The sequence below is a fragment of the Phacochoerus africanus genome, chromosome 16 (assembly GCF_016906955.1).
Source record: "Phacochoerus africanus isolate WHEZ1 chromosome 16, ROS_Pafr_v1, whole genome shotgun sequence".
Lineage (NCBI taxonomy): Eukaryota > Metazoa > Chordata > Mammalia > Artiodactyla > Suidae > Phacochoerus > Phacochoerus africanus.
Genome location: NC_062559.1, coordinates 15,011,329 through 15,024,860, shown reverse-complemented (window position 1 = coordinate 15,024,860; position 13,532 = coordinate 15,011,329). Strand labels below are relative to the sequence as shown.

Here is a 13,532-nt window from a genome sequence, read left to right as displayed (position 1 = left end):
ATACTTTTCCCAGAGAGCAGGAGCTCACACTTGCCCCTTTTCGCATTTCCTGCCGTGATTTTGCTCTTAGTTTGAGAAGAAAGTTCATTCGGTCGACGGGCGCTTCTTACAGGCTCATAACCCCTTTAAGGTCTCTCAACAAACCCAATCTCATCAGAGCGTGTAGGGCATAGTCTTGGCATATAGCCCTGACAGTGTGTAGGCAGGTATCAAGAACACACAGAAGCTGTGACCTGAGGATGAAAGGTGTGGATGAAAAAAATGTCAGTTGTGAGTGAGTCTAGGTAACTACACGTTTATTTCTAGCCCATCATTATTATATAGAAGAAAATGACTACGAGACTATTCCATCTGCCAAAGTGACTTTTGAATTCAGTCACGTGATGCCTTTAAAAGTTGCCATTTGTATATGCGTCATATTCTGTCCTTTTTTTTTTTTTTTTTTTTTTTTTACTAACAACACTTTGTTGGCACATTTCTGTCCCCTCCCTTGGTTTGTACACTCATGTTTTACTGACTGTGGAGTCCTGTTGCTCTGTTGCAACTTGCCCCATTTTCTACTCTTAGCACTTGAGGTGTTTTAAAAAAAAGGTGTTTTTTTTGGTTTGTTTTTTGTTTTTTTTAGTATTCAGTATTTAAAATTTGTAGTGAAGTACTATTTAACACGTTGATAAAATAATCTTAGCGCATTTTGGGGGGTGGAATTACTGTTTTAAAAGGCACAAGATGATAAAAATTGTACGTATTACATAATTACTTGATGGTTTTCCAGGAAATAATTTCAGTGTGCCCAGCAAGTTATCCATACAGTGTTTTGTTTTTTGTTTTTTGGGTTTTTTTTTTTTGTCTTTTGTCCTTTTAGGGCCACACCTGCGGCATATGGAGGTTCCCAGGCTAGGGGTCGAATTGGAGTTGTAGCCACCGGCCTACGCCAGAGCCACAGCAACTCAGGATCCGAGGCACGTCTGCGACCTACACCACAGCTCATGGCAACGCTGGATCCTTAACCCACTGAGCAAGGCCAGGGATCGAACCTGCAACCTCATGGTCCCTATTCAGATTCATTTCTGCTGTGCCATGACGGGAACGCCTCCACGCATTGTTTAAAAATTTTTTTTAAAATCTTTGGCTGGTAAGTGAGTAAATCCATTTATTTAATGTTGTTTTTCTTTGGTCTGTTGCTGAAAATGCTTTCCTAAAATAGTCAATTTTGAGAAAAGGTGCAGAGGGCCAGCGGAATGGCCTGAGGGGTGACTAGAAAGACCTTTTTCTGGCCTTTAGGGGGTGACATGGGAGAGTAAATTGAGATCGCAACAGAGAAGGCGGAGACTCCAGAAGCAGGACACACTTAGAAACTAAGTGAATACAGGCTCCCAGGCATCAGAGAAAATGAAAACGTGGTGCTAAGGGTGACACTGAGGTGACTTCTGAAGGAAGCCCAAGAAGGTTCAGCATACATGCTGTACATGAGAGACTGGCTGTCGAAACAGAACTCGTCTCTGGCGTGGGGGTGTCTGAGCTGGCTTCGGGGAGGGTCTCCTCGTCAGGGCCCCTCAAAGTCGGCAGACAAGGGTCCCAGCCAGGAAAGGAGTCAGCACGGGGAGGGGTGTTAGCTGCCCACTGGTCAGAAAGCGCATCCCTCTTGTGCAGGTAATTGAGTGGTTACGATGAACGAGACGGAGAGTGTAACGGACGGCTCTCCTTCTCTCATCAGAAAGTGGATTTTTCCTACAACCAGATTTCTGAAATGTGTGACTTGTCAGCATACCAGACTCTGACGAAGCTGATTTTGGACAGTATCCTTTGCATGAGTGAAGGGAAAATGTGATTCCTAGCCCATTAATACATGGAAGAGTGCCAGATATGCCAGCTGCTAGAGATGTGTGACTCGTTTAAATGGTAACGAATTGATAATCACAGAATGGGGAAAGGTCGTTTGCTCACCGTGGAGTGAGTTTGTAAATCACAGTTTGCCAAGAACATCTTAAAAACTAAGTAAGACAGTCATTCTGATCGATGAAAGCTTATTTTTAATTGCAGAACCAGATAAGACGTTCCATTTTTCTTGACCCCTTTCTTCAAATCTACTTAAACTGATGCCATATTTTATATATACTCAGTATCTGAAAAGCCACGTATGGCCCAAAGGAGTGGTTATTTATTTTATGAAAGAATTCCTACTAAGCTCCCTTCCAATAGCAAGCTTCTCTAGTGTGTTTCAAATGGTACTTGCATTAAAATAAAAAGTCCAACCAACACCGTTCGATTTGCAGCCAACTTCGGGAACATCTCCAATGCATGAGCGGGGCTTCCGTGCAGACAGAGCACCTGCTTTAAAGTGGGCACACCTCAGTGTCCAGAGCCGAAGGGGTTCACTGGGGATCTGTGAGTTTAATGAGCTCGAGTCTCTTCTTTACGCCAGAGACCGATGTTCTCCACGTGATCAGGGAGCAGCACCTTCTCTTCCTCCGTAAGCATCTTTCTACCCACCTGAGGATTTCTCAGGGCAGAGTGGAGAATGAATTGATTGCCCTTGGGTGCCTCGTTCCAGGGATGTGGCGGCAGCTAGAACACACGACACTTGTAATAAGGATGGGCTGTGGGGAGAGCAGAAGGTACGTTTTCATCAAGACATGTTTTGTAGGAAAAAAATGTGATGAAAAGCTTAAAGCATAGCATCCCTCTGTTTGGCACTTGCGTGTGAAACTGAATGGTTTGTGGACATTGAGATGGTGCTCTTGAAACGAGCGAGTTTTCCTGAATGTAGCTTGATGAGGAAATGAACAAAACGAAATGTTTTGAGGACAAACTGAAAGTAATACCCATTAGCAGCACCTCCAGATCACCTTCGCTTTATGCGTGACTGCCCTACATGTTGCGTTTGCAAAGGGCTGAGAGTCTGACAGCCGAGCAGCTATCTGGCTCAGAGATCGACTCATCTCAGGCCATCTAGAAGGATGCTGCTCAAGGACCACAGCAGCGTCAGCATGGGCTGGAGCTTCCTAGACATGCAGATTTTTGGATGCTACCTCAGGTTTCTGAAATCCGAATCTGCATTTTTAACAAGACCTCCCAGCTGATGTGAGTGCATTTTAAAAGTCGAAAAATCAACTGGTCTAGAAATCATCTGCCCCGTAAACTCCAACTAACCAGAAGGGATTGCCTGTCCAGGGTACCCTGGATCAGGATGGTGACACGACAGTCTGGAGTTCTGTCTCCCAGAAAATAGTCCTCTATGCCCAGCATGCAGTTGCCAGAGAAAGCAACTCCACAGTGTTTTGAACTCAAAACATAAGATGTACTTTGAAACACTTCTATCATGAAAGTCTTAATTTCGATATAAATTTATCTTTCCATGGAGAAAACTGAACCATTATGACGTTGCAAGTGGCAGTGGCAGAAGGAATCAGGTTTGTTTGTTTGTTTGTTTGTTTGTGTTAAACTTGACTTTCGGTACAGCAATTAAGTCTCATCTCCAAAGTATAAAAAGCTGTAATTAATACATCAGAACCAATTGAGATTCAAACATGGACACATAATTAGAATGTAACCTGGCACCAGTACTCACCTCTGTTTTTAGTGTTTTGGTCTATGGTTGTTCAGCAGTTAGTTGTGCTCTTGGTGTTTTTAGGAGAGGAGGCGAGAACTCCGCCATCATCTCCAGCTTTTCACTTGTTTTTAAAAATGCAGAGACAAGTAGCTGGAACACACTGCTGTTCAAACACTGCTTCTTAGTGGTTTCATAAAACTTCGTAACGAGTATTAAAGTTCTAAAGGGGAATATAGACCATGTTCCTGAATATGAAGATGGGAGGAGATGAGTAAAAAGAATTTTAGGGAAAATGAATCAGAAAGGCTAGTAAACATAGCCAACCTTATTTGTGTTCAGAGAACTGCAGCTCAAGACCATGAGACACCACTTCCCATCCATTCAACTGGCAGGACCGAGTATCAAGGAGTACTTCAGAGGATCTCTGTGTTTCTTCCTTGAGGGTGTGAAATGAGTTCAAGCACTTTGGAAAATGGTTTTGTACTGTCTTGTAAGGTTGAACACCCACAGTTTTCTATGACATCGCCCTTTCACTCCCATATGTGGGAAGTTTAGCCTACGTGTATCTGGAGGCTTGTATAAGCAAGCTCATAGCAACATTTTTTTTTTTTTTTTGCTTGTAATAGCACAAAATGGACATGGGCCAAATGTCCCTTGATAAGAGAAAGCATAAATAAATTCCATTATACAGATACGGTAGCCTTACCACGCAACAGTGAAAATGAATGAAATATATCCCCATGCACCAATGAAGTTGACTGTTAAAAAAACCAAATATAATTTGGGTGTGAAACCGAAGGGGAAAGGGAAGCAGAAATAGACAGTTCAGCATAGGAGTTCTCTCCGAGGGAGACGTTGGGCTGTGACAGGAGAGGTGTGCCCAGGGAGATTTTAATTATCGTTAGGGTTCTACTTCTTGGGCTGGGAGAGGTGGTAGTTTCAAGAGTATTCATTACATTTTTAAAAGTAAATGAAATTAACAGGCCACATGTGGCCAGTGCTGTGCTATTAAAATGGGTTTTTTTGTGTGTGTATTTTTTGGTTTTTTGTTTTTTGTTGTTGTTGTCGTTGGTTTTTTTGCTTTTTAGGGCCATGTCTGCAGCACATGGAGGCTCCCAGGCTAGAGGTCAAATCGGAGCTACAGCCGCCAGTCTGCACCACAGCCACAGCCACAGCCACAGCCACGCCAGATCTGAGCCGCATCTGCGACCCACACCACAGCTCACGGCAGTGCCAGATCTTCAACCCACAGGGTTGCCAGGGATCTAACCCAAAACCCTATGGCTCCTAGTTGGATTCATTTCTGCTGTGCCATGATGGGAACTCCTTAAAATGTTTTTTAATTTGAAAATTAAAAACTAATTTCCGTGAAAACAAATATTTACCAAACATCTAACTTCGGCTCTGTCAGAATTGAACATCTGCTGCTGGTCCCCACCCTCCTGAGCTTGGGGTTAAGTAGGTCTGGGGTAGTACCTGAGAATTTGCATATCTAACAAGTTCCTAGGCGATGCCAATATTGCTTATCTGAGATTCACAGCTCTAAGCTAATTAGTCCTCTCTGGGCCACTCCTGCAGCATAAGGAGGTTCCCAGGCCAGGGGTCAAATCAGGCCAGGGATGGAGCCCGCATTCTCACGGATGCTAGCTGGGTTCTATTCTGCTGTGTCACGGTGGGAACTCCCCCCCCCCCTTTCCTGAATGTCCTGCTTTTCTTATCTGATGCCATTCCATCTGTCCTTTTTAAATTGCTTTAGAAACTTGGCTGTTATCTTTTTAAAACTTTTTATATTTGTTTGAGCTTTCTTTAGTGGGTATATGTATTTTCTATTGAAGGGGGGAAAAGTGCACTTTTGTTTAAAATCAAAGTAAATAAAAGCATAATTATCAATAATAAAAGTAGTTACTTAAGGAGTTCTCATCGTGGCTCAGTGGTAATGAACCCGCCTAGTATCCATGAGAATGTGGGTTTAGTCACTGGCCTCGCTCAGTGCGTTAAGGATCCAGCGTTGCCCTGACCTGTGGTGTAGATCACAGAAGGGGCTTGGATCCTGAGTTGCTGTGACTGTGGTGTAGGCCAGCAGCTGCACCTCCAATTCCGTATGTCGCAGGTGCGGCCCTAAAAAGATTAAGGAAATAAAAGGGTAGTTATTTAAAATAGAAACAAATCAGTTAATCAAGCTAGTAATTCTGACAATGTGATTATCGTAGATTCTATTAATACCTCAGAATAAATCATTAACTAGTTTATGTTACATCATTTTGTCCTTGTATATGGGCAACTAATGATTAACAGATAATCAAAAGATGATAAACTTTGCCAAGGACAAGCGCATTTATTTAGACTTAAGAAAGGAAGGAGTTTATTCTTTACTTGCAAATATTGACTGATTGTTCATTGGAATTTATTTTGTATAAAGAATCATGAAATTTAAAGAAAGTGATTCGTAGAATTTTAAAAATCCAGACAGGATTTTAGGGGTCATCTAGTGTTATTATTTCATGGAAGAGAAGCCGGAGACCCAGGAAGATTCAGGAACATGTCAGAAGTTATTTGGTAAATGGTTGAACTGACCCTCATCTTTAGAATTCCATTGTTTTTTGCAAGTTGCAATTCCTTGAATAATGACTACTTTTATCACGTAGCCCCTTAGAATGTATGCGTGTTTCCTCTCTAAAGAGACTCACTCGTGTAGTGAGGAGCTTTTTTCCCTGGTGAGGTGATATAGATCTTTCAGGATTGGTTTTGATTAAAGCCGTCATTGTGGTTCTTTCCACTAAGAGAATTGTGATGGATTTCCCACTTATTTCTTAGTAACTGTTTTTTATCCACCCAGCCCATATTTTATGATTGTAGACAAATGAATAAGAGCCAATACTGAATTAGTGAATAATTCATGTCAGGCCCTGTGAACTGCTGACAGCATCACCAACATGTAAAAATATATTGTTGGGCTCTTCCCTGGCTATAAAGTTACGCTTTTGTGCCTTTGGGTTTCTTTACTCAGTGTCCACGAGGCTCTAACCTTCCACTGTGAAAGATTTATTCACAGAATCATAAAACTTGAGAGCTGGAATGCAGTAGGATGATTTTGAGTTCTTTGAGTCTCTCCTGATAGGGGCCTTTTAAAATTAAAATATTCCGAAGAGGATTAACCCCGTAAGCTAATTCGTTGGAAAAGTTGAGTGTCTTATCTGATTATATTCTTCATATCAGAAAGTTCCAAGACCTATGAAAAAAACACGAAAGAATCATTTTTCAGAGGAAGGGCACGTCCTCGTTCAGGAAGCTTCTTAAGAAGATGGGAGATTGGAGTTCCCGTCGTGGTGCAGTGGTTAACGAATCCGGCTGGGAACCATCAGGTTGCGGGTTCGGTCCCTGCCCTTGCTCAGTGGGTTAACGATCCGGCATTGCCGTGAGCTGTGGTGGAGGTCTCAGACAAGGCTCGGATCACGCGTTGCTGTGGCTCTGGTGGAGGCTGGTGGCTACGGCTCCGATTAGACCCCTAGCCTGGGAATCTCCATATGCCACGGGAGAGGCCCAAGAAATAGCAAAAAAAGACAAGAAAAAAAAAAAGGGAGATTGGAGTTGCCGTCGTGGCGCAGTGGTTAATGAATCCGACTAGGAACCATGAGGTTGCGGGTTCGGTCCTTGCCCTTGCTCAGTGAGTTAACGATCCGGCGTTGCTGTGAGCTGTGGTGTAGGTTGCAGACGCGGCTCGGATCCCGAGTTGCTGTGGCTCTGGTGTAGGCCAGTGGCTACAGCTCCGATTAGACCCCTAGCATGGGAGCCTCCATATGCCGCGGGAGTGGCCCAAGAGATAGCAAAAAGACAAAAAAAAAAAAAAAAGAAGATGGGAGATTGGAGAGAAAAAGGTATTCCTGAACTCAGCGCTCTGGACGGACCTGTCCTGCATATTGGCCACCATCATTGCCGGTCACATGATGCCATATGAAGTGACTCTGGCAGTAACTGGGGGAAGAGCTCTTAAAGAACCCTGTTAAAAACATTCTTTACTTAAGAACCTACTTGCGGCTGACCCTTGAATAATGATGGGGAATAGGGAACTGACCCCAGAGCAGTCAAATACCACTGTCATGCATAACCCTACAGTGAGCCTTTTGTATCCACAGTTTTCCGCATGGCGTGTTGCATGCATGATGTATTCTGCATCAGCAGATTCAACCGACCTACAGTGTGCCACTGTAGCTGGTAAAAAAAAAAAAAAAAAAATCTTATAAGCGGACCCGTACTGTTCAAACCTGTGTTTTTCAAGGGTCCACTGTAATTTACAATACCTGAAATTCCTTGACATTGAAAGGGAAGCGAAGAGTTGGGAAACAGGCGATTTTTGTGAAATGAACACATCTCTCAGCAGAGCTGTTCAGCCACTTCCTGATCCTTTGCCCCAGGGCTGTGGGTGACAGCAGTGGCAGCTGCAGAGGCCACGGCCATGGTCACAGCCACGACTGTGGGGAGGCATCTATGTTCTTCCTTGTTTTGGCCATTGCAATATTAATTTCAGAAAACATGACTTGCCCTGCTAGTCAGTGCTAGAGAGTAAGCCAGATGCACCAAGGGAACTGTCTCTAGTGTCTTGAAAAATTACTGTATTCACAGTAAACAGTCTTTCCTTTTCTCTTCCCAGGATCTCTCGACAGTTTCTGGATTCCATGTTTTCTAGTTTTCTAATCCCTGCCTGCTTCCCATGGGAATATGCTTCCTGACTCAACTGCCCACAGGCATTTGTTTTACTCTCCATCATAATTCAGAGTATCTTTTTTTTTTTTTTTTTTTAATGCAGCCCGTGACATATGAAGGTTCTCAGGCCAGGGATCTAACTGGAGCTGTAGCAACCAGCCTACAGCAGAGCCACAGCAATGCTAGATCCAAGCCACATCTGCAACCTACACCACAGCTCACAGCAACACCGGATCCTTAACCCCATGAGCGAGGCCAGGGATCGAACCTGCAACCTCATGGTTCCTAGTCTGATTTGTTTCCGCTACACCACAATGAGAACTCCCAGAGTATCTATTTTGGTTCAAGTGGAGCTCCTAAGACAACTAGTGCTCCTAAAATAGGACTCAGAGACAATTGCTTCCTCTGCTAGATTGAGACAGATGGCCATTTGAAGTTTTCCCTACTTAATTTTCTTACTAAAGATTGCTACTCCGAGGATATTTTATTTCCTCTGTAGTTGGGTGAGAGTTTAAGTTTCTATTTCCTACATTGCACATCTTTTGTTGCAATCTGTATTTACAAAGACCTGGTCTTTGTTCTAGTTTCAGAATGATTGGTTTTGGGGGTGTTTGTTTGTTTGTTTGTTTTTCTTTTTAAGGCCACCCTGCAGGAGGTGGAAGTTCCTGGGCTAGAGGTCAAATAGGAGCTGCAGCCACAGCCACAGCAACGCCAGAGCCAAGCCGCGTCTGCGACCTACACCACAACACAGGGCAACTCCGGATCCTTAACCCACTGAGCAAGGCCAGGGATCGAAACCGTGGACACTGCGTTTGTAACCTGCTGAGCCGCAATGGGTACTCCCGGGAATGATTGTTTAATTAGCCTGGAGCAGATGGAAGCAGAAAGATGGATCCTGTCTGTGAGCACAAGTGTCTATTTGTAGAGCTAGTCTGGCAGGAAGCTTGGTGGAAGTGGTTTTGAAATGCATATCGATGACAAAGAGAACGAGGCTTCAGCCCAAGGATTGAATCTGGAACCCGTGAAGAAAATCGAGGAATTTCTGGTTCATTTGGCAATATTTCCTCGTGGTTGCTTTTAGTTTCCCGATTCACCTATTTCTCTGGCCTAGGTCTTTGCAGAATCAGGCCTGGCCTTGAATCTTCCACTTTGTGCTGTTGGCCGAGAGGCAGAAGACGTGATTCTTTGGCCTTGTGTGCTTGTCACTTAGTGCTGCTAACAAAGCCTTGTAACCCCGAGGTACTTTGTGCACCTCATTCCCTTCCATTTTCTAAAAATTTTCTCTTGCTCTGGAGTTCCCTGGTGCCGTAGTGGTTAAGGATCCGGCATTGTCACTGCTGTGGCACAGGTTCAGTCCCTGGCCCAGAAACACCCATGCCGTAGGCATGGCCGATAAATAACTAAACACAGAAACAAATAAAAATGTTTTCTCATGATCTGACTTGGCCTTCTTGGCCATCTGATATTATCCCCAATTTACAGATGAAAAATCTGCACAGAGACAAATTACATCATGTAACTAGGAAGTAGTAGAGTTAAGATCACTGCAAAAAATGTAAGGTAAAAATGTATATTTTGGTGATACTTATGATCCCTTCCTTTCTCTTAAAAAAAAAAAAGTTGATTTTGTGATTAATGGAAGGAGATAGGTGCCGTGTTAGAAGCTGTCCAGAAAAAACTTTGGGGAGGAAATAGCTTGTCTGGAGTGGGTACTACGAATTGGAATTGCTGGAGTTCCCATCATGGCGTGCAGTGGAAATGAGTCCAACTAGGAACCATGAGGTGGTGGGTTTGATCCCTGGCCCGGCTCAGTGGTTTAAGGATCCGGTGTTTGCCCTGAGCTGTGGTGTAGGTCGCAGACATGGCTGGGATCCAGCATTGCTGCAGCTGTGGTGTAGGCCGGCAGCTGAAACTCCGATTCAACCCCTGGCCTGGGAACCTCCATATGCCATGAGTAGAGCCCTAAAAAGACAAAAAAAAAAAAGAAGAAGAATTGGAATTGCTGTGATATTTACAATTATAATAGGCTCTGCCAGATTGCCTCCAAAGTGGCCATCCCATAATGCACCCTCTCACCCAGTGGCATGAAAGAACCTGTACTTCAAAAGTTTTAAAATGTTTTCCAAACAGATAGGTGAGAAAATGGCATCTTAATTTGGTTTCTCTTGATTCCAGGTGAGGCGGTGTCTTTTCATGTGTTTATTATGTCAGCCGCTTGGATGTGCTCTTCTGGCAATTTCTTGGACATATTCTTTCTCCATCTTCTATTGGGTTATTGTCATTCTCTATGTTTTCTAGATAGCAATTCTTTGTCTGCTCTATATGCTGTGAATATGTTCTCCGAGCCTGTCACTGTCACTTACTTATGTCATTAAAAAGTAATTGAAATAGGGAAACTAGGTTATTTTTCAAAAAGAAATCCTTAATATGTTGGTTTAATGTAAAGGTTAAAAAAAAAAAAAGAAAAAGGAAAATTTTAAAAGTAGAATTTGAAATTAAGTCCTGAAGAATGGACAAGGTTTAGAAAGAAGTAGGAAAGTAATATGAACAAGAAAAAGAAGAAAAAGAAAAATCCATGGAATAGTCCAGAACTATGGAGAAGATTGACCTGGCAGAACTGGGAGAATTCTCACTGGATTATAATGGGGATGAAATTAGAGAGATAGGTTTTGCCTAACGTGAGAGGCCTTAAATTCCAGAGTGAGGCATTTGGAGTTCGTCCTGTGAGAATTTTTTAGTTGGAGCATGATATCTAGTCAATATTTTTTTGAAAAAAATTAACCTGACTATAGTGTATCAGGGGACTTGATGTGAGAAGTACCTATTGGTGCTGAAGCTGAATTGGGTTTTGCCAGAGGAGTGAATGCAAAGGAAAGGGTGTATTTGAAGAGATGTTTTTAAAAAAAGCCAAAAATGCCAGGTCTTGGTGATGATGAGATGCCCTGAAGATTACAGATGTCTGAGAAAGTGGTGATCTTTTAGGCTACTCGGGAGGGGAAACTGAGCTTTGACAGGAGATGATATTAAATCCTAGAAATTTGCCGCAGAGATGGAGGATGGTGAGAGATAAGTAGACTTGGTGACTTTGAGTGAGTTTGCAGTTTCAGGTGACAATAAGATTGGAATTCAAAAAGGAAGAAGTTAAGTTTTATTTTTATTTTTTTGTCTTTTCGTCTTTTCTAGGGCTGCTTACCTAGGCATATGGAGGTTCCCAGGCTAGGAGTCTAATCGGAGCTGTAGCCACCGGCCTACGCCAGAGCCACAGCAACGCGGGGTCTGAGCCTCGTCTGCGACCTACACCACAGCTCACGGCAACACCAGATCCTTAACCCACTGAGCAAGGCCAGGGATCGAACCCGCAACCTCATGGTTTCTAGTCGGATTCGGTAACCACTGTGCCACAACGGGAACTCCAGAAGTTAAATTTTAAACTGACTAGAAACTTAATCAACAGACGAAGTAATGAAGGCTGAGTTTAGGCCTCATTTATGTTAATGAAAGAAGAGAAGCCAACATAGAGAAAAAAGCTGTCCCTCCCAATGATATCTGATGCCTCTCAGGCTGTCTCTCTGGCTGTGGGGATGCTCGAGCTTGGTGCCAAGCTTCTCCAGGGTGATCCTGGGACCCTGGATTCACAAGTCTTGCCTGTGAGAAAGCCCATGAGTTTCTCATGGAGACCATTAAAGAACCAAGGAGAAAACCCTGCCAGTGTAGCCTTGACCTACATTATGTTTTTCCTCATGGATTTGATGAGTCATATATGAATGCAGATGCAACTGAGTACAATCAAAAGCTATGCCTTAAAAAAAAAAAAAGCTAATTTTAAGTGGTGCTAGTATTAACTTCTATATGAAAACGTATATTTTAAGATTTAGCATCCCTCCTCCGTTTGTTTGGCATAGAGTCCTTTTTTAAATTTATGTTCTTGTCTGATTTTTCTAGTGACCATGTGACACTGATTCTTTTTTTCTTCAAAACTCTTCATTTTCCTTCAAAACACTTCATTTTCCTTAAACATAGTCATGGTACCTAGGCAACGAGATAGCCGAAATCACCGGACTGGAAATGTGTAGCAGTCTTACCCACCTTAGTCTGGCCAAGAACAAGATCACAGCCATTAATGGCTTAGGCATGTTACCCATCAAAATACTGTGTCTGGTAAGTCTAACAAAAATGTTATTCCTTGTAGAAGTACTAGTTAGTGTCTTAGTAAATATATGAATGATAATTATGATTTTTCAATTTTATAAAGATCTAATTCCTTCATGAAATGTCATTGTCTTCAGTTTTGTTTGCTCCTTTCCATATCTGGGGTGTGTGTGTGTGATGAATGTTTTATGCTAAAGGAAAATGATTATCTAATTTGGGATATAAATTTCATTTTTTAAAAGATTGACTTTAACATTGAGAAAGATAATATTTAATAGCAAATATTAAAAATGTATTTATAGGTGTTCCCACTGTTGCACAGTGGGTTGCTGCAGCAGCTTGGGTTGCTTTGAAGGCACGGGTTCATTCCCCAGCCCAGCAGCTACAACTCAGATTCAGTCCCTGGCCCAGGAACTTCCATATGCCTTGAGTACAGCCATAAAAAAATTTTGAATATTTATAATGTCTTATTGATGAAATATCATTTAACTGTATTTTAGCATTCTATATATTGCAGTTAACATGTCATTGCTCTCAGATGAACCACTGGGCACTGAATTTCGGTAGTCCTTTTGTAGCACTCTATGGTGGTCTCCTATTCTAGAGAACCAGAAATAGTGCTGAGAATAAATGAACAATTCCAATCAGAAAGTTAAAATTTTAGTTTTTTCCCCATAGAGAGCACCTTTCTTAAGCTATATGGCATGCTATGTGACTATGACTGAATGAAAATGCGCACAATTTATTTAAAAAATTCAATAGGATCCTACCACTTTCAGAGATGTAGTATTTTTGAAATAATAGTGTAGCTCACTCTCTTGGAGGCTGATACTCTAGTTTGTAGATTGACTAGGATTCGTTCTCCTTTCTCGCCTCCTCCTCCTGACTTCTTCCCCTTGGATGGCTTTGCTGTCCTTTATCATGTCTACTACCAGGTGGACAGAGGGGGTTTTAAGCTATGAGGCCAGCAGCATGTTAATTTCTTGTGTGAACTATCCCACGGGAAAGTGTTGAGCTGTTGTTTGAAAGGACATCTTGGGTTATCTGCAGATTTTTGGCATACACGATGTCCGCTTCCTGTTTTATTTAACCATAGGCAGCTAAAGGTTGGCTACATGTTAATTTTTCTTTC

At 42.5% G+C, this 13,532-nt stretch overlaps 1 protein-coding gene across 2 annotated transcripts in view; it reads left to right on the top strand.

Annotated features, from left to right (window-relative positions):
• LRGUK (leucine rich repeats and guanylate kinase domain containing) overlaps positions 1–13,532 on the top strand; it is a 113,319-nt gene that overhangs the window by 14,895 nt on the left and 84,892 nt on the right. For both annotated transcript variants that reach the window (XM_047763598.1, XM_047763597.1), the window contains exons 5-6: positions 1,715–1,796; positions 12,285–12,409. In XM_047763598.1, the coding sequence (XP_047619554.1) occupies positions 1,715–1,796; positions 12,285–12,409 (207 nt within the window). The remainder of the gene's footprint in view (positions 1–1,714; positions 1,797–12,284; positions 12,410–13,532) is intronic.